We start from the raw sequence: 25,578 nt of genomic DNA on the forward strand, positions 1-25,578 counted from the left end.
TTCTTTTTTTTTGCCAGAAAACTTTACGCAAATGAATAAGAATTGCAACATATTGATGTGGAATTTAATTAAATTTTACTTACGATAATCCAAACCGGTCTTCCACGCAGCGTCCGCCATTGTAGCAGGGACTGTTCCTGCAGGATTCGCCCTTGCTGAAATTTCGCGCCCCGCAAGTACATTCGGCTATCACGTCCACGCGTACACCGACGAGGGCGGTTTTGTTCGCGTTTACCATGTACGGCAGGTTGCTAATATCAAGGGTGTTTGTGCAACTGCCCTCGCACATTTCGTTCTCGTAGTAACACTCATCGATACCGACCATGGTTATGTTAATACCCACGTCTTTCTCGATCTATCAATTCAAAATGCGATTAAATTAACGCGTTGTATTTTAAATTCACGTGAATTTTTTTTACTTTTTTTATTCTACGCAATTAAAAGCATTTGAAATATGTTAAAATAATTTAATTAATTGTTGTATTAGTCATTTATTTGAATTCTTGATTTTTTATTTAATGCAATTTTTTTTAAAGCATTTGAAATATCTTCAAACTCTGTTTCTTGAATGACATTTACCTCTTCGCGGTGCATAAGTACGATGCCATTAAGCCTGACTGGTTTGTAGTATAGCGAGCCATGCGCAGCGAATCTGACGTCCGTCAACGGTGGATGCACTCTCCTTAATTGAACGCTGAAAACGTCCACGTTATCTCTGTCTATGTTCAACAGATGTGACAGCTTGTCCCTGAATAGATCCGCTTTGCTTCGCGACAGTGTGGCATTCTGAAAATCGAATAAATCTTATAGTGCTTTTGTGACTCAATATACAAATATTTGAAAAATGTACTTGTGAAAAAGAACCTAAATTTTTTACTCGGAAAAAATGCGTAGGATTATTGCAGCAAATGCATAACAATCGCCAGTAAATGACTATTTTAGAAAAGTATTAAAATAATAGACTTTAAAATAATAAATTGCGAATTAAATTTTTTTTTATGATCTAATTTTCATAAAATTTTCTAATTTTACTAAAATATAATTATATTATAAAATTTTATTTATATATCTATTGACTGATTCAATTTTTTATTTGTTTATTGACTCCAGCAGCGAGTAAAACGTAATTATATAATTAGTTGGATTTAGAGATTCTCACCCAATAATTCCAAACGCGAATGAAATCCTCGTCCGTTATCCCGGCTATTCGAATCGAGCCTGAATTTAATACGGCCTCATGCGGGATGCTTTTGACCGTGACGGTTACGTTCGCGGGTACGTCCGTCTGCGTGTGCTTTCTATCGTAGACCTTGAACCGTAGGTGATATTTGCCGTCGTGGGTGCCGGATTTCATATAAATCATTCCCGAATCTTCATCGAGTCTAAATTGTGCATGCTCCAATCCTTCCCAATAGAATTTCTTGTCCGGCAGATCCCAGTCGTCCAGATCGTACACGTACACCCTACCTATTTCGGTATCCGGTGATTGTCCCTAGAAATTAATTATTTAAATTATATTTTATTCATAGAAGTATCGCGAGACGACACTTAATTCTTTGAGTATTGTTCAACACAAAAATTTGAATATAATGTGAGGCAGCTTATCAAAATTAATATAAATACATACTGCGTAATTATATACAAAAATTTCCTTGGAACCAGGTTGCATTTTATTATCGTTAACGTCTCCTATGATAACCGTCAAGGTGCTGGTCCCAGACATGGAAGGGTTCCCGGAATCCTTGATAACGATGGGAATCAAGAATTCCTTTTGTTGTTCTCTGTCGAAGGATCGCAAGGATGACACTACGGCCATTCCATCTCCGTTGGCTCCCTCTGCAAAAAAAATGAGAGCACGAATGACAAACTGTACATATAACGCCTTTTTATGCAATAAGATTATTATTAGTGTAATTAAAATGAAATATAATATTGCAAGAAAAATATCTGAATTAAACAAAAAAATAATGTTTTTACGCTGTAAAAGTAATTAACGAAACTTACTGTTATCGCTCTCAACTTTGAAGCTAGCTCTAATAACATCGTTCGCGTTAGGATCCATCCGGAAAGTAAACGGAGGGCCGTTGCTCCTCGATCGATCGTCATCATCGGTAGCGAGAATCTCGACGACTTTCTTGGTTTGCGCATATTCCGGTAAAACTGGACGATAGTCCTTAAGGAATCTCGGTGGATTATCATTAATGTCCTGTACAACGACTGTTAGGGTAGCTGTCGCGGTTTTAGGTGGTATTCCGTCATCGATCGCCAAAATTTTAACCTAAAGAAACAGTAAACCATCATATTTGTAATAATTCGTACGTTACATCAATTTAGAATGTGTTAACAATCGGGAAAATTTTATAGTCAGGATTTATTAAGTATTTTATTATAATTTTTTTATCATGTAATCTAATATTTTTTCATAATTAAAAAAACAATTTTTTTTTAATGTTTTATAATTTACCTGGTGTCGAGGGGTTTCTTCGCGATCAAGGCTTCTCTGTATCGATACAGTGCCATTTTCGTTAATGAAGAACTGTCTTTTTCGATCGGAGCTCCTATCAATAGAATAGGAGACCTTGCTCTTGCCACCTTGATCCGGATCGGTGGCCTTGAATGTTTCCAAGCTGCTACCTATGCGGGCGTTCTCCGGCACTGTAGTCTCTATATTGGCTTTCTCGAATTGTGGCTGATTGTCATTGATATCTCGCAATTTCACGACCACCCAGGAATAGGCCACGTGATATTTGTCATTGTCATTGTCCTCGCCCTGAAAAGATTATTATTCGATGAAGTTGTTATAAACGCGATGAATTATCTTTTTTTCATTAATTTCATAATTTAAATGTACGAGAAAAATATTATTTTTCTTACAAGATTCTATTAGTTTTTAGAAAAACATCAAAATTTTTATATAAAAAAAAACGCACGTATTTAAATAGAAAAGTTTTAGGAAATGATATCTAATTTGAGTCTCTTTATATGCGCTCTCTCTCTAAAATTTTATATATTTTATATAATTTTCTTTTTACTCACCTTATCATTCACTTGTATCCTAAATCTAAAGCCATTACTCTGCAGTTGGTCCTCGTAATCCAGCGATTGTACAATTTTCAACGATCCTGTGCCGTCGTTGTTTCGTACCATAGTAAATTTATCGGCACCGTAACCGCTGTTCTCGATTACCTGAAATGCAACATTATTACTTTGTAGTATTTAGATGAAATCATTGATACTTATATGAAATAAACAAAGCTAGTAATTGTATTATTCAATCTCTAAAATTAGCGCTACTAAAAATATGTATATATCAATTACCTCGCAATTTTTATTTCTAATATTCTAAGTCTATTTATTCTTTTTACATTACCGTTTAATTTTATCCATATTATTTATGAAACTATAATGCGTAACTATGAATTTTGTTCCGATAACTGTCGACATATTTTTTTCTTCATTTACATACTACGATAACATTTTTAATTGCGATAAAGTGACGGTCGTAGCGTGAACGTCGAATGGAATGGAAAGAAGTAATGTAACCTACATGATTATGTTAAATATGCTATTCTATTTCGAAAATCGATTAAAAGTTATACACGTTGCGAACGCAAGAGGATACCTTGTATTGGAATTTATTTGTCTCGTCCTCATCGTGAACGGTTACGGTGAGTATCGGCATCTCTGGCAGATCTGGCCCTTCCGTCTCGTCCACTTCGGTAAACCACTCGTCCTTCGTGAACTGCGGTGGCATGTCGTTTATGTCTTTGACCCGTATCGACGCCGTCCCCGTACCTGCCAAGAAATGCATAGAAATGCTGCAACGATGCCTCTCTATGGAATATCCTCTAGGCGGCTCTTAAAATATGCAAAACGGCATTGCTATCGCTCGCGAAAATATCTGCGGCCGTTTTCACGCACACATAGCGGTACGGACTTTCGACTTGAATACAGATGAACATTTCAGATATATAGCGGATAGAAGACACGTAGAGAGAGAGAGAGAGAGAGAGAGAGAGAGAGAGAGAGAGAGAGAGAGAGAACGGATGGTAATATTTTATTAAATAATAGTGTAAAATATAACAAAAAAAGACAAGTAGAAACAGTTGATAACTTTTTTCACGACCAATATTTTGCTAAATAATATTTCGCGAAAGTAAAGTAAAAACTCTGAATAAAACTGAATAAAATTGTTAAATCATTTATTTTAGTTATTGCGAGAGCTATAAAAATAAATAATAATTACGACGATCATTATAATGAACGTAATAGAAAAGGGTGATGCGTGAATCAATTAGAATTAAAATAATATTGAAAGGATTTTACCCTTTAACCCCCCTCCATCCATCGCGACGACCTGTATAGAATAATCCGGAGTACGTTCTCGGTCCAAGCAGCATACCGCGGTCTTGATCACACCAGTTTCCGATTCAATTTCAAAGATGGGCGAGCCGGTCTCCTCTTCAATGACATTCTTCTCGATGGAATAGATAAGTCTTGCATTCGTGCCTTCGTTTGGATCATCGTAGTCCACGGCGGTCATCGTCATCACCACCATTCCTAATTGAAAAGAGCGTAACAAATGTTAATCCTTTCGCTATTAAATTCTCCATCCTATTGATGAGAATTTGATTAATCTTTCAATAATCGAGAAACGTTTTTTTTTTTTTTTAATCTTTATCGCAAGTTGTCAATTATGTAAACCCGTTACACGTATAGAGCCGTGTAATAGCTTAACTATGACGGAATCTAATCAGGGTAACTCTAATAGCACGGGAATGTAACCGCGTCTGTGTATTGCCCCATCGGTTGGGTCCCACGAACCTGCGGTGCCGTTCTCGGTAACGTTGCCAAAGTAGACACCCTGCGGGAATATCGGGGCGTTGTCATTGATGTCCTTGAGGTTAACTTGGACGTCGGCGTAGCCCACGAGACCTTCTCCACCCTCGTCCTGAGCAAACACGGTGAACCGCCACTGTGGCCGGCCATTGGGTTGATCTCTGTCCAACGGCTATACCAGAAGAAAAAGGAGAGTCACGCGCGGATCCTTTGAGGAGCCAGTCAAACGTTAGGATTTGACGAGGACGTCGCGTGTTGACACGGTCTTTACTCGAAACTCAATATCGTACTATCGGGGTCGATATTTGAATTATTCCATCGCAATATTGCGCCGCGCTGCCACGTGCACAAATATGTGCATGTTTCGTAGTCATAGAAGAATTAATTTCTGCACCGACCAGGTGTTAGATTACGTTAGGTGCTTAAATATCAATGTGGATTCAGCCCAGCTCGAATCATCGTTCTGCGATCTTACATTAAATTAAATCTTTATTTGAAATAAAATTGTGTTCGATAAATTAAAAAAAAACGTTAGAAAAAAAATCTTTCCAATTAGACAGGAAAAAATTGTTACGTTATGCTTTCTAACTTTTTTATTTTTAATATCAAAAATTCGAAGAGAATTTTAAATACTTTCTATATCGCGACGCAAAGTAATAAACATCTAATATAAACTTTAAATTTTTATATCACTTGAACATAAAAAATTACGATATTAACGAATATCTTCGTGCATTTGTAATACGCACATATTGTATATGTATATATTTTTGTATGTACGTGATGATTATCACGAAATTTATATAATCCTTTAACGAAATGGAGATCTTATACGAAAGCGATTAATTCAGAAACAAACCTTGAGAACGAAAATCTCTCCGGTCGTACGGTTGATGTCGAACTTGCTGTTCGCCGGATTATCGGGATCGATGCCTTGCCCAGTTAGGAAGTAGACAATGTTTTGTGGTCTATCTTTATCTCCGTCAGTTGCGGTGACCTACGAGTCAAATATTAATTGCTAATTGACCGCAAACTCGCTGTGAGAGCGAAGCAAATGTTCACTTGGCACACATAATTTCGCAAAAGTTCGATGTAACGATTACATAAGGAGGGCAATTACCCCGAGAACGCGTTTCGGCAAAGTCCTGTCGTCCTCCTCGGTAATTTGTGTTCTGTAATTTGGTCTCTCGAAGACGGGCGGGTTGTCGTTTACGTCCTTCACGTGAATTACAACCGTCGTGTAATTCTCCTTCAAGTTGTCCGACGCAGTAAGCCGAAGCTCGTACTGTAAGATGAACACGCGCGAATCTCGTTGTAAAATATCACGTAAATTCAGATACGCAGTGCATTAAATACAGCTTTTATGTGCATGAAGAAATACGATGAAGAAATAAGCTAATAATGAGATATCAATTTATGTAATTAATTCGATTTGATGTAATTAACTTCATTGTCACTATTATATCAATTATTAATTATTATATCATTTTCAATTGCAGTATCATACTGATATTTTTATTGCTGAAAATTTATTGTAAAATTGCAAGTAGTGCACGTGTGCATAGAATATATAAGTGTGCATAAAATAATTCTCATATTATTACGTTTATATTTCAATAATTAAAAGAGCAATTAAGTTGATTGCTTAAATTCCTCATTCTTCAATTACTTTCAGAAAAGTAAAAGGAAAGATTATTGAAATCTTTTGCAACGAGTAAAACATAAAATAACTTTTGTGCGAAGAACAGAAATGCTAAACAACTACAAAGTGTTGTAAGGCGTTCGAGCGGCACGGCTCGGATGACATTTATGGCGATACCAACCCTCTTCCTCGTCTCATAGTCCAACGCACCCGCGACGTATATGGCGCCGGTCATATTTTTCACGGCGAATGCACCGCCTATGTTCCCGCTCGTGATCTCGTATCGAATACGCGAGGCTGCGACAGAAAGGAGTATGCTTTTAATAAAGGCAAGGCGCGACTCTCCGCGTCCACCAACGACGCTTTTTGTTGTAATCAAATGAATTTCGAGATAAAAGTTCTCTCGATTCGAGCGAGTTTTATCGAATAAGAAAGTTCGGGTGAGAGATGTTAACGCGAGGAGATGGCCGTCTTCGATCGGTCGCCATCCAAAGTCTCTACTCGATACTTTCGATCTAGTTCGCTGATAATTCTCGCGTTTCGAGATATGGGACTGTAGTAAAAGTTACTTGATAATAATGGCATCCGGTAAATTCTATTTCAGATCGATTTGGGCGATAGTAGAATGCGAAAAAATTTCAGATATCTTTTTAGTAATAAAATTCCTTCGTTCCCAGGCTTTTCAATCGCACAATTACCGTTTTCCTTTACAATATAGGGAGAAATCAACGTGCAGTTTTAGAACTGATTTAAAACTTTAACATTATTAAGTAATACTTAATATTACGCCGAGAGAAAAAATTAATAAATTTTAATAAATATTTGTTTTAAATATATAGTTGCAATAAAATATTTACTAAATGTAAATAAATAGTTATTTTGTACGAAAACTGTTAATTTAACTGTCATTTTTTTTATTGAGTAAATTTATCTACCGTAAATAAATATTTGATTGTTAACTATTTGAACAAATATTTATTAAAATTTAATAATGTTTTTCTTTCATTGTCAGTATAGCAATTTCAAATAATACCTAAATATATTGTTCTGATATGTAATTCAAGCTACGTAATATAATTCGTATTTTGTTAAAATTAGAATGACACACATTCTGGAAAAATAATTGTAGAGACACACGCATGGAGAAGTGATACATTTATTTGTGCGTATATTGATTTTAACCACAAAGTATCGCATTATTCATCACGTATCGTCTTTCCAATGTATTTTATTTACACAATGCTTTCTGTACGCGATTTGAAAGAGATATACAACACATCTAATTTGAACATGCTTTGAGTATTTCGTAAACACTGAAATGTTAATACCAATTTCAATTTGTGTATTATAAATATTTGTTAAGTTACAAATTAAACGTTTCAAAACTGCCGTCAAAATTCATGTAACAGCCTGTTTATACGTATTATTCGGAAAAGATTAAATTTCGATGTAGAATAAATGCGATAAAGCTTTATTTAATTTACATTGTCAGAACATATTGCGCACTTTCGCGTACAATTCGCGTTTTATTATACTACCAAGTTTAAATGCCTCTACTGTGAGACAAACATTTTCTTAATATTACACATATGTAATTATTAATTTTGCTACACCGTGAGTAATGGAATGATTTGAATTTTCGGAGATGACAATCCTTTTGTGTATGAAACATAGTAGTTGAAAATGACGTATGCAATTGTATTCGCGGGAATTTCTATTTCATCACGTTAGACTTGTCATCTCGTGACAAACGAGACCGCGGTACGAGAAATTCCCTCTCCGTATCTCCCTAATTACCTCGCATGTTAGAATTAGCTCTATTATATATTTGCATTTGGTTGCCCAAATAATTCCAAGATACACATACGGGCATGACAAGTTGTTGTAACATACAGTTACAAATATTTAAAATATACGTGGACCATAAATGTTTTCTCGTTATAATCCATAATATAAAAAAAAAATGGTGTAATGATATACGACAATTAACGAGATAATGTTACTGAAAGGGCAAATACTTACACTCGTCGTGATCTTTGGCGGTGACAGTGAGCACCGTATGCTGAATGTCCTCATTTTCATCTACCTCAGCCTCGTAGAGGCCCTTGTCGAAATATGGGGGATTATCGTTCTTGTCGGCTATCCCGATGCGAATGAATTTTGTTACTGTAACATGTCAAAAGAATTTTTACCATTAAAGCAGTGATAAATACAAAGTCGAGTATTACTTAAATAGAAACGAATTATGCATATATATAACACTGCGTTGATTAGCAAAAATATTAATCTGCTAATTTTTAAAATGGATACAAACGAGTCAGACTTAAAAAAATTATAATAAATATTTTTTGTTTTATTTTTCAGAAAATTTCTGCAGTATTAAATATTTTTACTAAAAAAGTTATATTTAATTAATTATCAAAATCTCGCCCAGATAATAATTATTTTTACAGAACATGAGAAAATTTATTACGATTTATACGATTAAAAATTCGTAATTTTATAAAATAATTATTCTATATAATTATAGAATATCTTAAAATAAAAAAAAGCTTAATTACTAAATGTATGAAATGCAAATGCATGAAATAAATTAAACATTTCTGGTTCTCTGAATGTTTCTATTATGAAAGGATAGATGCAGTTTAAGTAGTTTACACAATAATTGCAATTGTTCAATTAAATATACGCGTTAGGACTATGCGTCGCTGATATTTAAAATAAATTACTATGTCAAGTATAAAACGAAAGTCAGATATAAAACGGGAATTTCCTTCGGATCGAGGCACGCTACCCCAAGTTTATTCCTCGCATTATACATTCTCGCGGCTTGGTCTTAATGCACTTTGCACTAAAGTAAGGAACTTGGATGATAAAGAATCCCGGACCGTTAATCATTTTTTTCGCCCCGCTACGGAAATTTAAGATGGGCAATTACCGGTCGCCGCGAGCAAAAAGGTTAAGTAGTTTCAGATAACGGCACTTCATTCCAGAAGTAGACATTTATTGATGGAACTAGGTTGCCCGTTAGAAGAAAAATGTATAATTGCGGGAGCTTTTTCTGGATTGGTACATTAAGCCCTTAACCGCATTTTATGGCGGTAAGGAAGGCGGTAAACATCGATCAGTTCTGCATAAATTTTGCATAATCCGCGGCATAATGCGCAAGGAATGTTTGTCATTTTATCGGCTCGCCGGTACGCCGCGGTCCATTATAGAAGGATTTAAACATACGATTAATTACACCGTGCCGCGTTATTAAAAGTTCAGACGACACCCGTATAATGCGATTAACCAGCGGCGAATTTGTTTTAATTAATCGCCGAATTAAATCCATGTGAAAGCCGCGCTTTATCTGGCGGATGTTCAGAGTCCGCGCCTCGTCGCTCAACTCGTCCCAGTTGCGACAGCCATTTAAAAGCACGCAGCGCAAATCGAGCGTATATTTATTTAGCGAAATCGCGCGCCGTTGTGTAGCGGAACGCGTATACACCGAGAGCGTATTTAACAAGAGGGAAATCCATTAAAATGTATTCCCGTGTCCGTTCGACGCCGGCGATACGCCGCGCCACGCCGCGGCCAATTTGCCCTGAGAGCCATCCTCTGCCAAGGTTTCTCCATCTCGCTTGAAACTCCATGGCCGTTTCCTTCGTGCTCGGCAAATACTCAGTTGATTAAGTTAATCCGAGCGCGGGTACCGTCCTTTCTCGCCACTCCGCGAAGTGCGAGGTAATTTAGAAACGGAGAGCACGTGTGGACCTTAACGTTGCGAGCGCATGACCGTCGTTTAATTTAATTGAGAGTTAATTATATTCTAGCGGATCTCTCCCGCCACGATTATGTTCTCAGTCTTGAAATGAAGCTCCAGCTTCTTTCGCAAAAGTATTTTAATAATTCATGATCATTAGTACACGTTGACATCCATGTTTTTCGTGCCGTTTACGCTGCTAATGTAAAGGACTCGAGAACATCAGCGAGAATTAATATCACTAGATTGACAATTTGTCTCGCAGCAAATAGAAAATTTTCATTATTAATTTAATTTTATAGATAACTATTTTTATTTAATTTATACATTTAAGTTACAAATTTTCATTGTTATCTAATTTGTTATGAAGCTTAAATTGTTTAATAAATAATAATATGAATACCCCTTTGGGGAATGAATTAATTAACGATTGTGTGCGATCAAGTTTCTCGTTTGTGGAATAAATATTTCGTTCAATCGTGGTTTCAAACAGTGAGAGAACAGTCGAGAAGTATTGTTACGAATTACATCAATTTAGATATTATTGCGATAAATGTAATTCTAGAGCTTACGTTAATTAACGTCTAAACAAAATCTGCGAGACGAAGGAGGTTGCACGGTGCGCCATCGATATGCGCAATTGAACAGCTGCGCGAACCAATCTGGCGCGAGAAAATCTGTTATCACACGGGATTGCCATTAAACTCCGGACGACCGTTATTAAACCGTCGCCGTTAAAGAAGAAATTTATCGTTGGCTGTTGCTAACAACTTCTAGAAAATAACTATGGCTCATTTTCATGAAGATCGCGCGATAACGGTCGGGAAACATGATTGATTCGTAAGCTCGCAGTTTCCGACGTAAGCGGGATGAAGTTACGTACCGGATGCGCGTGCACATGCAGCATGCGAGAGTGCACGAGGAGAAGGAGGAGGAGGAGGAGGAGGAGGAGAAGGTGAATCGTGATAGGCAAAATTTACGTAATGATAATTCATCATTGTGCTTATCGTAAATGTTGCCGCCCCGGTTGTACATCATTGTTAACGGGGAACGTCAGCTTTCCTTTTAATAGATTGCATCAACTTTACACGGCATACGATGCGTTTACGTTTAGCACTAAACGCGAATCGTATACCGCGGTAATGCGATACTAGATTACCATAATCGAGATGGATCACGCATTTTTCTCGCGGGCGAGTAAGTTTTACGCAGTTACGGGAATTTATCTCCCTTAGAGAACGACGATGATACACATCCCGAAATTAAACACGTGTAACTGTCACTGCTCCTGGAAAGTTTCCGATTTTACCCAAGCTGCTGTATATATCTTCATTTTCGTTTCGTTCGGAGACCAAGTTTCAACCGACATGCGCCAAATATCAAATTCAATATTTAATGTTGTAAAATCTCTTTTGAAGAAATTTTTTTTGTAAAGTAAAAAAGTAATTATGAAGTATAATTGAGAGAAAGAGAAAGAAGTTGCATTCTGGAAATTTGTAATTAATGGACGATATTAACTCATAATTGCGACATTTAATCATAAAAGAAATGAAAATGTTGAAGTATTTTTAATAGCAAGAGTAATATGTACAGTAAAAATATTTAAACGTAACATGTCGTTATGTTATAAACGTGTACGCGAATCGATTAATTAATCAGCAGCAAGCAGCTTAACGCTAATGGACATTCGAATTAATCATTAAATTATTTACGTGTATTAATGAAACTTGCAACATTAAAACAACGTAAACGTCATTTTAAGTCACTAAAATGTAGTGGTTATTAAAGCAGTTAATTTTTTTACATTTTATTAAAATTATTATTTTATTAAATAGTCATCACAGTGTGTCTCATGATAACGTAATCAAATTAATTTTATTATTAAAACATGCTTTGAAGGTGCATTTACGGGAATTATAATGACGTATAAAGCTTTCCAGCTAATATCGCAAAAGATTTGCCGCGGGGTTGCACTAAAACGACAAAATCCTGCGTGCTAACGAGAGGATTAAGCGCTGCCAGCGCTGCAAAAACTCGACTCGAACGATCGAAGAAACGATCGACGATTTTCCTCGGGCTTAGCGCAGCCTGCGGTGCATCAGGACCCTCACATCGGGGATAGCTACACCCAATGACGGTACACGACGGTCCCACGAAATGCGTTACTGGGCCACGGGGTAAGAAATCGATGAAGCCCCCACCCCTCACCTCCACCATCCCCTGTCTCTTCTCTTCGCACCGAGTGCACCATCGTTCCAACGACGCCGAGAGAACATTCGCTTCTTAGCCGCACCCTGCAACACTCGATTGGTTCCTAAAATACGAGCACCCTCGAGGCTTTTCACCACTCTCGATCCCGCAGACGAGGGCGGCTCGTTAACGCCAAGGCCCTCGAGGGTCACCCGCCAGCTTGGAATTATACGCTGGTAAATTAAGGGCCGACCTTGCACCAGTGTCAGCGTTACAAGCTCAAGGGGATCTCACTTTGATTAATCTTATAATTTCATTAAAGGTTGCCATAATAAGCAGGTGGAAATCCAAAATATTTATCAACGACGAAATTGACGGTGCCACGCGCTCTTGCTATTTTAATTGTGCAATTTATTATTAAATTTTAGTTATTATAAATTTATTTAACATAAAATTTTCATAGCTGTATTTGACATTTATACAATCAGTAGAAATTTATAATCGCGAAAGTACATTCAGTATATTTAATTGTCACATTTATTACAACATTATAATTATCTTGATTGATTGGATAAGTTGTTACAAAATAACTAGTTGTTACAAAATAATTGAAAGTATTATGTATGGCGATTTATTTAATTAATTAATTAATATGATAATGAAGTTATTAGAAATTATGATCACCAATCTTAATCAAATTATCTATGTTAATGGAAAAATATTTTAGAGTGTCGTTATATTTTCTCGTTATGTTTTATTCAGCTAGTGTAAATAAAGGATTTGAATTAATATTAAACACGCAATGGAAAAAACATTTTAAAAAATTTATCGCATTGTAAACATTGCGTCTTCCAACGCTTTTCATTCAGCGAAAATCAATATCAAATTCCTCAAGGGATCTATTCGTAAAATGTCTCCTTGCCATCTGAGATATTCTATGTAAACTTAATATTCCGCGATTTCGAAGAAACTCACGGTGCATTTTTATGCGCTCGCCCTCTGATTGCTTTATGGACCCGTAATATACTTTATATATTGCTGTTCGGCGTGATAAAGCGAACGCGTTGACAGTTTTAGGAGAGACAGTTTATCGCTGTGGAGTTTCATCATTGCTTTTTGTTCTATTGTATTTAGAACAACACGAATTGTACAGCTAACTTAAGGAATATTATTGAATTGTGTTTTTTTTATTTCTCTTTTCTTATCAACAAGGATTATTTTTGTTACTTCTGCTTTAAATTTTAATGAAAAAAAACGTGAATTTTTTAAATATTCACTCTGAAAAATAATTTAAAAGTAAGTAATAAAGTCTAAAAAAATATCTAAAATAAAGTCTGAAAATAGTAAAAAAATTTAAATTAGCAAAACATGATGTACGAAATAGCACGAAAGAAAAGCAACGAATTACAAGTGATTAAGGCCGTTACCGTTACATTTTTATAATAACGATTTGTGGCAATAACGTTATACAATTTTTATAATAAGGCTACAGTTGTAATACTTACTTTTGCCAAGTAATTCGTTACCATTACCATTATATGAAAAATTGTAGCGTCATTACCAGAATCGTTATTGTAAAAAAATAAGAGTATGGTGACGCGTTACCTAGGAAATAATAAAATCAAAGGAATATCTTCTTTGTTGTTGTTTTTTTTTTTTTTTTTTCAAGTCGATATATATTCATTTATTTGGCACAATGGCGCCGTGAGAGAAATATGAATAACGTGATAAGTAGAGACATCAAGCTTATAGCATCCGAGTTTACAAAAGCGATTTAACTTTGCGCGTTAATCCTCCCGAAGACCTACTTTTATAGCCTTCTGATGCTGCACTCTAATTATGTTTAATTTAATTACCCTCGGGCGATTATCAGAACTCTGAGAGATGGTTGCAACGTCGATTAGCGCTAATCCTCATTAATTCGGTTTTCTCCCTTCGATTATAGAACAGCTCGCCGAAGAGCTTGCCGCTCTTAATATCTCTCTTTTTTTTATGCAATACCAAAGAGGAAAGTTTTTGTTCCGCTGGAAGCTGGCCTGTGCGAACGCGCTTGTCGTTCGATGATCTACGAAATGCTGACGGCGGTGTAAGATTGGAAACTAGCCAATTAATTAATTAACGTGAATTACGATACATACATTGCCGAGAGATATCGCCGCGAAATTTCGCCACAAATTTATAGCGGTAGCACGCGCGATGTAAATTAATTACCCGGATGATCAACTCACTCGTGTTGCGCGAGAGTTTATACTGTCGCGGTTCACGGATTGGAAAAAAATTGGTTCGAAATTTCGTTTCATTCGTTAGCGTAATTGGAATATGTCACTATTTTACATTGCTGATGTAACCGCATTATGGCCAATCTGCGTAATAGCGGCCGTTGCACGGCGTTGTAATGCGGTTTTTCCATATATAGCGTTGTTATTTATTAAAGTACGATAAAGATAGAATGTAGAAAGAGAGAACTAATTTAGAAACAAGCGTAATCGATGAAGCTGTTATCCAATTACTGATAGAGTGGCTGTTATTGCAGTCCACGTGGCACTATTTTCAAGTTTAATAGTCAAAGTTAAACCCAGCCATACATAACGCGTTTCGTTGCTAATTTTCAGAATTCGAAGTTTGCGTAATAAGCACCGATAATCTCGCCTGTAAAACCATTGTAACTGTACTTACACGAGCCAGCGCGGCTTTTGATTGATAATTCGCGCAACTCTGGAATCAAGGATTTTATTCTTCAATTCTCCAATTTTATTCTACGATCATCGATTACATTTATCTGTCATTGTTATTTCGTGGCATTATTGTTAAGATACGACTGCCGAGCGAGCTGCGATAAAATTTCATCTTCTTCGGCATTAGCATTATCGACATAATTATTGTAAGAACATCGTTAGTAACTTTTGCAATCCCAGAAACCTAAGCAGTAATTCTAGCTATCTTGTTGTACTCTGCTTATTAATATCGCGATCCCTATCTCCTCATGTAAAAGCCGACAGGCGATTAATTAGTCCTCCAGTATTACGTGCGCAACACACGTAGTTATTAATCCTCCTCGACTGCTCGAGCGAGTAACTAGGTACGGAGGGTTGAACGATCGATTCTGACAAAATATCGAAGGAGAACGTACGACTTCATGAAGTCGGATGAAGGGCGCTCGTAACGAGACAGAGATTGATTCACCGAGATTCACCGCAACGTCATCTGACATCTCTCTTTCGTCATGTCCTCGTGAAAAATCGACCTATCGGAATGAGGTAATCCGCCGTATTTCAACCATCTTGGTCTTGCTTCCTTCCTTCGTAAGGATTTGGCGGATTGAAAGCCCGGCATGTAGAAATTTTTGTATCTCGCGGCGGACCGATGAATGAGTTCTCACCGCAAATGACATATATGTATATATATACATATATAATCCTAACGTACATATACACGAGTTGATTCAGCTGAGCTGTAGTTTGCTGCGCGAGTTGAACGTCTACCTATAACTAAAAAGATTTCCATGTCTGAAAGCAATAAATGTACTATTAATCCTTTGCTAAAATAAAAATTGCAAATATAACAAGTTTTCTTCATCACAGCAGCAAAAAGAAATACACGCTTCAGTGTGACGTTTCGTTCCACGTATTCGAAAAAATCCATATTTTTAATTAATTCTCGCAAAAAATTGTCTTGCTGTATTAACAAATCTGCTATGCTACAAGACTTTCTCTGTGAATAATAATGTCACAACAATTTTGTAAACACAGAGATTCCGACACGCGACTTTGACAAATAAACTTCAACTATTTGTACTTACACCCAATTATTAATTTAAATAAATTTGTACAAGAGTCTCCTATTGTGCAAATGCTGACTGTCGTCGCAGTATCAGCAAATTCGCTATGTAAATGTTAAAATAAACTTATGAAAGGAACAATGCTGCGAACGTTCAAAAGCTTTAATTTAAAGGATTTCTTCCTTGTGGGTTAACTATATTAGTTTCCTGTCACGAATATTTCCGATGCAATCGTGCAAAAAGAAACGCGACGCCCTCAGAAAGGAATTCCATCGTTCACACGGCTAAACGAGCGCGGCAGAAAAGCGTGGCCGACTTAATTACATCTCTCCACGCCGCGGGGTAAATCTCGGGCACGAGATAAATACGCAGGCAGATATATATCGCTGTGAAAAAATGGTGTCGCACGTTACGCTAACGAAAGGTGGCCCCGAGCTTTATCGCGCATTCGTGTTGTACACGCACGCGTGAAATTCGTGCGGGGTGTCGACGGTATAGGAACCACGTTTTCACGGCGAAATCGCGCCAAAAAGAATGTGAGGGAAAAAGAGAGTGAAAAAGAGAGAGAGAGAGAGAGAGAGAGAGAGAGAGAGAGAGAGAGAGAGAGAATGGGAAGCGGAATCGGATTCCCGTTGAGAGAGCACGCCGACACAACGTCGCCCATAATTCGCCCAACCGTCCTTCCTCCGTCTGCACGACTTGAACAAAACACTCGGATCTGTTCCGTATTTCACCTGTCAGTCTCCGCGAGCTGTATCGCCGCGCCATTACTCGTCGCCGTTTTGCTCCTTAGGATATAAATCGCGAGAACGATGTGCGTATACACCGGCTGTCTCGACAGCGCCCATATCTCCTTGCGGCCGTAAATTTTTCTGAGGATTAATTCTTCTCTCTCGTGAGCGATATATCGTGCCCAGAGAGTGTCCCTGGTCTCTCGGAATCGTAATTCGAATAAGCTCGTTGACCAATTGAGAGTCGATTTGTCGTGGTCACGACATTTAATTTATTGCGAACACACGCGTCACGAATCGAAATTCAAAATTTGACTATGGAAGTATGTGGTCACCTCCAAGCATTATCGAAAATATAAAACTTTCATGGATTGTTTTATTATTATGTTTGTCTAATTAAAATTTGATTGTCTAATTACAATTTTCTTATTGATTTAAAAGTTGTACTTAATTCTTATGTGAAATCGCATTTGGAAGTAAATTTGTTTGCAAATTTGATGAGAAAATAGCGTAAATTTCGAAAATTTTGAGCCAGTATTGTATAACTCCAAAACATCCTTACGAATATGTTGTTAATTTAGAATTAATTATTTAATCGTCTCGTCAATCTCGAAAGAAACATTTCATTCAAGATTCCCATAAGTCATAGAAGCTTACGCATATTTGCTAATAATAACGCAAATAAAAAAAGAAGAAATAATTTTGCATTGAAATGCTTAAACAATTACGTGCCGCAAAGTTGCAGCGCACAACGAGCTATAAAAAGCTTGAAGAATTGACAGGGATGTCACGGCTTGGCAAAACTTTTAAATGTGCGGTCGATGTGGAATTTTAAACGAATATAATGGGCCTCGATCGTCATCGTCGTCGTCGTTGTCGTCGTCGTCGTCGTCGTCGTCGTCGCAGCGACGAGAAAGAGATTTACGGCCTCGGTGCCGCGCCGGACTTCGAAATTCCTCGTTCGTTCTTGCGCGATGGCCGCTCGCTGCGCTCTTCCGTTGAAAATATTCGATATTTTTCCCCCGTACGGAGGGTTCGAGAGGAAACGAGGGGAGACGCGGCGCGAAATTTACCGTCGACTTTGGTAACTCTCGGGGCGGTGTTAGTGAGAACCATATATCTCGGGACCCGGGCAACGTCAAACGCTGGCCAGGACGATATATTTTGCTTATCGGGAAATGTTAAACCCGCGCGCACCCCGAGGATTATTTCAGCGACGAAGTCAATCGACGTCGAAACTCCCGAATGTCGCGGTCGAAAATCGTCTCTGAATACAGCATAGGTTATTTTCTTGCTTTTTTCGTCACTCTCACTGACATCGCGTAGGTACGCTGCGCCGCCCTATATAAATCTCCGGTTGAGTAAAGGTTCTTTATGTGTTAACTGAGATTACAATCGGTGCTACTGATGTAATATAGAAACAGACGGAGTTAGCGGAAGTTAGCAAATTTGCTTAATCTTCGTTGCAAGTAGCTCGCTGCTAGCGAGGGTAGACGTGAAGTATAGTTACTGTGCGCGGCAGAGTCAGACAAACTTCAATAAAGTATCTTATTTCGCGTAAAATGTGGTTGGAAATCAATTTTCGTATGTTTGCGCATTTTAGTTACTAATTTATTGTATTAATGAAAACGCGAGATGTAATTATTGCGCCTTCGTTTGCGCGGATATTTTTTCTGAATATACGTGTATCGTTACAATTTAATAAATGGAGGGTCGATACATCATTACGCGCTATAATACAAAGCTTCTATCCGGATCGGACTAGAGACCGCGGAGAATTGTTTTCGCGTTACGACAGGAATTTCAAGAAGGAATGACTTCGAAGATTGTTTTATATTTGTCTTTTCGAGATAGAGAGTGGCTCTGAAAGTAAACGAACGCGGATACATCTATAAATTGAATGAAATCGTTCGAATCCGTTCTTGAAGTCGCTCTGTACTCCTATTTATTGTATACTTTGTGGGAGAACAATATAAATTTCCGTTGTTACATGGCGGGATATTGGGTATACACTTTACCATCGTTCAACTTCGTTCAAATAAATTGTTCTCTTCTCAAATCAAGTGAAACGTCCCGTATCAACGACGTTCAAACTGTGAATAATAACAAACATATAAAGAAAGTCACGCGCTTATACGAGAATAAAATTATCTCTAAAAATTACTTATTATAATACGTTATTATATTTTATTATACTCTATTTTATTGTACTTTATTTTACTTTATTACACGGTATTTTATTATACTTTAGTTACGTTATACGCGACGTTTCAAGACGTCATGAACTTCCTCTCTCGATTGGAATTTATCGATCTCTTCAGTTTGTCAGTTTAGAGTCCATCTTTTCGTCGCGAAAGTTTCACCGCCCTTTGTTACTCGATATACAAAATGGTAGAAGCATTACGCTGTAAAACGTACATCGTCGTTTTTGTCCACATGTTTATCGACGAAGACACTCCGCGCGCTCGTACGTTCGCGGCAACTTTCCCGGGGTCTTGTTTGCGTAAAGATTTATCGACACACAACTCGAAGGGAAACTTTGTGGGCCAAAGTATAGAATAATGTTGCCAAACGAGAGACGCGATGCGGCAGCGGCTGACGTTGATCCACGATCGGAAGTGTGCAAAGTCGGGAGAACGTTTCCGCCCCCCGCACAAAGAAATGTTTGTATCGAGCTGAAAATTTGCGGGAACCGCAAAGAAAGGTAGACAAACCAAGTTTCCGGCGACTATCATTAATTCTTTTCCAGTGCACCATATTTCACGTCAATGCCTTCCTCTCGACATACGTGGAGTGCGATAAAATTTGCGAAACGTTGTGCTCGTGTTTATATATAAATTTAATTTGCCATATCAATATAAATTTACAATATAATAATATATTTAAATTAATAACAGCAGTAATAAATAATAAATTGACAGGTAATAATTAAGATAATAGTGCGCAATTATGTACAAAATTACCCACATTTTTGACATATTGTTAAGATTTATAATATTACAGAGATATTTTATAAAAATTCCAAAAATTCACTGAATTAAGCTTTAAGGGGAGAGAGTAGGTAACAAAAAACTCTTTAAATTTCATTTAATTTCAAATAAATTTTCCTGTTACGAAAATTAAATTTGACACGCCTGCCTGGCCATTACAAATGCATAATGTCGAAAACCAATTGCAAATTGTAATTTTTTTATTTATACAAAAAATTAGAGAGAGGACAGACTTTTAATTTTGTCGCACGATCCGTCAGCAACAGCTGATGCAGTTGTAGTTTACAGTCGGCGCTATCTGCCGTGTCAATATTTTTTATTTACATTGCAGTACCGGACTTTCATGAAGCTATTTGCAATCGAAAACATTTCTCTTTAGAATATCTTATTTCGGGTATTTTTGCACAAGGTTAGCGGAGAAAATGTAGGAGAATCTCCACCGTCCCCTGCTCCCCTTCCTTTCGCCCCTCTTCCTCCTCGATCGCAGTGGAAAATGTATTCAAATATGAGAGAACAAGTCGCAAGGAGTGGCATATAACTGCTGGTAGAATCCTCTAGATAGGATATTGTGCCGTCGTCGCGAGTGCTCAATAGAGAAAGAAATTTGCGCGTCGAGCACGAAAAAATTAAGCGGCCACGCTTTCAATGGCGACAATATTATCTCGAGGAAAAGTGCCGTAATCTCCGGGCGTCTCCGAGCAATATTTTATATCCGCGATCCCCTCGTCGAGGCCGATGTAAAGGGAAGGAAAAAAAATATCTTGCGTGCTGTAGACGCCTTGGGGACCGATTCGCCGAAAGCTTTGCGCGCTTGATGTAAAAATTTCAACGACCCACTCGACATCGGATTTATGCAATATGAACGCGAATTTCCTGGCGCGGACCTCGCGCGTGCTTGCATTAGAATAATAAGAAAGCAGTAACCAGATTTATTCATGAGCGGTAAGCAGCAACGTAACCGCGAGAAAATCGCAAAGTACGGCCGTCACAGGGAAATCTCCGTAACACCATGACGTGTATTTCTGCCGCGGCGTTTTACAGCCCTGTTAAGTTGCTCTCGCGATGACTTTGATAAAAATTGAATACCTTTGTAAACGTCACGTGGTGGGGTTTCAGGTAATTTCGCTCTAATAACTTTTTAATTACATTCCTGACGAAAAGAATGCTTTTTCTCGTTATACAAATTCTGTAATTTCAATTTGTAGGTTTACGCCAAATTAAAAAATGCACATATTTCTCATTTTTATTACTATGTGTACACGGTCCATTTCCAGTTTGCAATTTGCACGTATCTAAACTTGCAGAACAACGAAAATAAATATATCTATGAAAGAAAAAACAATGTTTTTTTTTGTAGACACACATCGGCAGTTATCAAACATTTTCCCCCGTGTATCTAGTTTCTCTTTTCAGCCGGTTTTAATTGAGCGATCGGTATTCTCGCCGCAGGGCAAATATCTTCAACAAGAGATGGGTTAGGATATGAAAGTCGCGGCGCGCAAATATTGCGCTATTTGCTCTTTATTGATACTCATCGTCTGCATTATTTAATCGCGCAGGCTGCCACGTGCCGTTATGTAAGGTCTGATATATCTCATTTCTCACGGCATGATTTTCCGTGTAATAATTATATAGAGGATAATCACTTTTCGTAAAATTAGAATCGCGCACATGCCGGGCGGCTCAGCAGTTTACACGGCGTAATATAATGAAGCGGATAATCAGCTCTCGCGAAACCTTTAGGATCCATTCATCGACCATGATAAATTGCACAATTTTATCCGCCATCATCTCGCTTTTAATGAACGTTCGTCGCGGTGATTATGTGACTCTTGAGGGCCGGATTATTCCTAGACTGAAATGAGACACGCTTGTATGACTTTAATTAAATTGAAGTTGAAGGCAATATAATTTTTAAATACCTCTGAGGTTTTACAGCAAAAAATCCGTAATTAAATTGAATAAAATAATATAATGATATAACTCAATAAGATTCTGTGAAAAAAAAATTAAAAAGTAAAGTTTAAATTAAAAAAATAATAAAAATGTATTGCATTAGAATTGATTCACAATCGGCATTTAATAAATTTTGGTTATTTTTTAAATTTTGTTTTTTATTATAATTGCTATTACGAGTTCTTTTAATATATGTAAATATCGGCAAATGAAATTGTATAATAAATCATTATTCTAAATACATTTTATTCTAAAATCAGTTATTAAAAGACACATTGTTTATAAATGTGCACGATTGTCAAGTTTAATTCATTTCAGTTTAACTTACCTTGCTAAATTATTAATGTACTAATAACAAAAGAAACTATATAATTATTATCCAAATTGCTAAAGAGTAAAAAGTATGCGGGAGGAAATTGTATACATATATTATGATTGTTTTTTCGCCGTTTCCGTTTGGACGATTTATTCAACACAGCTTGCGCGATTATTATAAATTCCTCTTTATGCAAATACAGGACTGTGCGAACAATGCCATACTACTAATTTGCGGACGGCTCGTTGGAAGCGAAGTTACTTGTTGGCAACCGGGTACCCGTTACTCGCTGTTTCCCCAGGCATATATGTTAGTCCAAAGCTGATATCACTGGAGTGCACTGAGCTTTCTAAACGTATAGCTTTCTAAACGTATAGTGTAAAATCCTATATGCTATAATATCTCTTTGATGCTTATGAAAATATGATTCAGTTGTGTCAGAATTGTGTGACACAAAGAGGAGAGAAGAAACGACAGAGAGAAAGAACTTTTATGAAGCGTCTTTACATCTTTATTTTTAATATTATAATACGTATTTTTATATATTATATATACTTTCAAAAAAATATTTTAAAACAATGAAGAAAAATTATGATTACAGATGAATAATTATACATTGCTTCAAGATATTAAATTGAGTCTAAAGTTGATTCCAAAATTTTTAAGCTTAAGAAATATTATTATAATAAGATCGATTTAATCTTTTTTTACATTATTTTTTTTTATAAACTGCAGATTAGGATTATATTTTAGCGTCCTTCTTTTTAAGCTTTATTTAAAAAATTAGATCTGTAACTGCTTACGATCAAAAAACTTTTATTATTGATAGAATTACTTTTAAAATAAGGTTTTAAATCATTTTAATCCTTAATTAGTTTTTAGAGAGAGATGTAACAAATTTCGATGGATCGTTGCTTCGTGTACCGTCTGTTCCGCGAGTTGCACGACAGTTTAGGTCGCGGATGCGCGCTATAAATCAGGCTTTACCCGGCGCAAGGCGGCCCTCGCCTCCTTGGTTGTCGCTGATAATGAAAATCCCACGGCGGATGTTCGCGGATTCTTCCGCAATTCCGGGCATAGCGCTTGAGAGGCTGCCAAAATAATTTCGAGAAAATCGGAAGTCTGGACGCGTGTGCGGTCGGCGAGCCTCCTGAGACGGCTGTGAGTTTTTCTTTCACAAACAACGCATTTTCGGTCGAATTCGCACGGCAGTTACGGTAACAGCGAGATTAAAAATTTCCGTATCTCACGTTTGCACGCTGGATAACTCGGATGCTCGCGATAAAAACCGCGTCGTCCCGCATCGCTCCCATAAATAATTCTCTCTCGACATAACGAAATCCGGGCACGCGTGCACAGGTGCACCACGGTATTGATTTACAACCGCGCGCTTAGATCGCGATGAAAAATTAGTCGCGATTCAGTGAGCGGTATTGGCCATTTCAGTGCGCTCTTACTTCCCTTCCCCTTTTAAATTATTGCAGCTTAATTTTGTTGTGATTCCGCATTCGTAAATTCATCTCGTTATCTCTTATGATTCTTTCTATGGATATCTTGAGATTTTCGCACGTTATTTCAAAATCACTGCTGGTCGCGAAACTTTATTGTTTATACTCTGCGCGCTCTATCATTATTCATGTTGTCAGCTTGAGTGCATATCAGTTTGAAATATTTTTACTCCTACTTATAGAGCGCTGTGTCAAATTCGAAAAATTTGCCACGAGGAAAATTAAAAAAAAAAAAACACGATATTCTTTTTGAAAAAATAATATTTTAGATACCATTCTCAAATACGAAGTAACTGACTGATTGAAACATTCGTGAAAGGAAGAATGTTTATTTGGCAACGTTTCTCTTTAAAAATAATGTTTGTAGCGTATCGATTAACCAGAATATATTGGTTGACCGAGATACATGGGCAATTTTTTTCATACACTACATTGTGCAGTTGAATATCAATTTGGAAACTCTGAGGAAACAAATATCTATATTGAATCGATCGATTAAGCAAATGTGTGCGGTCATGTACGCATCAAAAGCTAATTACACGTAAACTTATGCTAGATAAAACAAAATGCAACGGCAAAGGTCGATCGATCGCTGCCTCCGACAGTTTGACATCCTTCATGAAAACTTTTCCTTGCAAAACATCATTTTAGTATTAACATGAATACTCGTATTGATAACGCGTATTAGCAGCACTTGAGCACAGGCAAATTATTGAAGCGTTCCACTTTTAATGATGTTGCAGCGAAGCGCAAATTACACTTGATTGGAATTTGTGCGGTGTAATTTGTAAGCACACGTATCATAGAAATTATCGAATTTGTGTTTGTTTTAGGAAAGAGGTCGTTATCTAATTAATATTTTTATATGGTTATTCACATTATTTTTTAATAATTATTTTCACAGTATTTACCAGTCGCTATAACTCGCTAATGAAAATACTTTCTATTATTTCAATTTACAATTTTATTTTTTTTATTATTTTGATATTTCTTTTTAGGAGTTTTAATGGGCAATAGTGCAATTTAAATAATATTTATTTATTTTTTAATATAAGTACGGCAAAAGTAATTTTATTTAACACAAAAGAATTGAGTTTTTCAACAACGTTACTCATTTTTATTTGTACAAAAGTGAAATTTATATAAATGTTCTGATGAATTTTCACAAAAATTGAGTCACATATAAAATTTTAGTATAATTATTCCTCGCTTTGCTAGTCCATTAAAATCAGTCGCTCGCAACTTGCGAAGAAGGGAATTGCTCTTATGAAGCCACAAACTGCCGAGAGAAGTTCCGGAAAGCTCCTCCGAGCCTTCCGTCGTCGTCGTCGTCGTCGCCATCGTCCTAGTCATCGTCTGTCACTGCGGTTGAAAAGACGATAGCGAACTTCACGAAGGAATGCGGCCGAAGTGTGCGAAATTCCAGCTGCGTCAGGGCACGAACCGCTGATGAAGTCGTATTATCGCGTCCTCGTTAAGAAACGCCCCTTCCTGGCTCCCGCGCGGAATGGAGCGGAAAGGCCTCCCTTATTTCACGCGAGAGAGAAAGGAATTCCCGACATTCACATGTGGACTCCGCGAGGGAAAAGAGAGAGAGAGAGAGAGAATGCCGTGGCAAGAATAAAGAATATAAACTACAAGCTCTCTTGACCGCGGTGGAAGCTAGCAGACAGCTCGGCCGCGTTTGTTCTTCAGTAAGACGCAACAAACGTCCGTGGAATGCATGCTGTGAATGAGGTCGGTGGAATTCGCGTTGTTTGACTGGCGCGCGTGTTACTGCTCAACTGGGAAGAGTTACTTTCGGAAGCAATTTCAGGTTTCGTGATCCCGCATCCTGCATCGCTGCAAGAGTATCTTCCGTTCGGAGATGAATGAGCTCA

At 37.2% G+C, this 25,578-nt stretch overlaps 1 protein-coding gene across 1 annotated transcript in view; it reads right to left on the reverse strand.

The window, feature by feature from the left end:
* LOC105197230 (neural-cadherin) overlaps window positions 1–25,578 on the reverse strand; it is a 68,681-nt gene that overhangs the window by 10,661 nt on the left and 32,442 nt on the right. Inside the window, exons 2-15 of the mRNA XM_026133190.2 lie at window positions 8,504–8,647; window positions 6,663–6,778; window positions 5,960–6,124; window positions 5,699–5,836; window positions 4,825–5,011; window positions 4,327–4,560; window positions 3,623–3,795; window positions 3,037–3,186; window positions 2,465–2,770; window positions 2,005–2,278; window positions 1,628–1,836; window positions 1,160–1,492; window positions 580–786; window positions 84–355 (exon numbers count right to left, since the gene is read on the reverse strand). Of these exons, the coding sequence (XP_025988975.1) occupies window positions 84–355; window positions 580–786; window positions 1,160–1,492; window positions 1,628–1,836; window positions 2,005–2,278; window positions 2,465–2,770; window positions 3,037–3,186; window positions 3,623–3,795; window positions 4,327–4,560; window positions 4,825–5,011; window positions 5,699–5,836; window positions 5,960–6,124; window positions 6,663–6,778; window positions 8,504–8,647 (2,908 nt within the window). The remainder of the gene's footprint in view (window positions 1–83; window positions 356–579; window positions 787–1,159; window positions 1,493–1,627; window positions 1,837–2,004; window positions 2,279–2,464; window positions 2,771–3,036; window positions 3,187–3,622; window positions 3,796–4,326; window positions 4,561–4,824; window positions 5,012–5,698; window positions 5,837–5,959; window positions 6,125–6,662; window positions 6,779–8,503; window positions 8,648–25,578) is intronic.

This window comes from Solenopsis invicta, chromosome 3, assembly GCF_016802725.1.
Source record: "Solenopsis invicta isolate M01_SB chromosome 3, UNIL_Sinv_3.0, whole genome shotgun sequence".
In the NCBI taxonomy this organism is placed as follows: domain Eukaryota; kingdom Metazoa; phylum Arthropoda; class Insecta; order Hymenoptera; family Formicidae; genus Solenopsis; species Solenopsis invicta.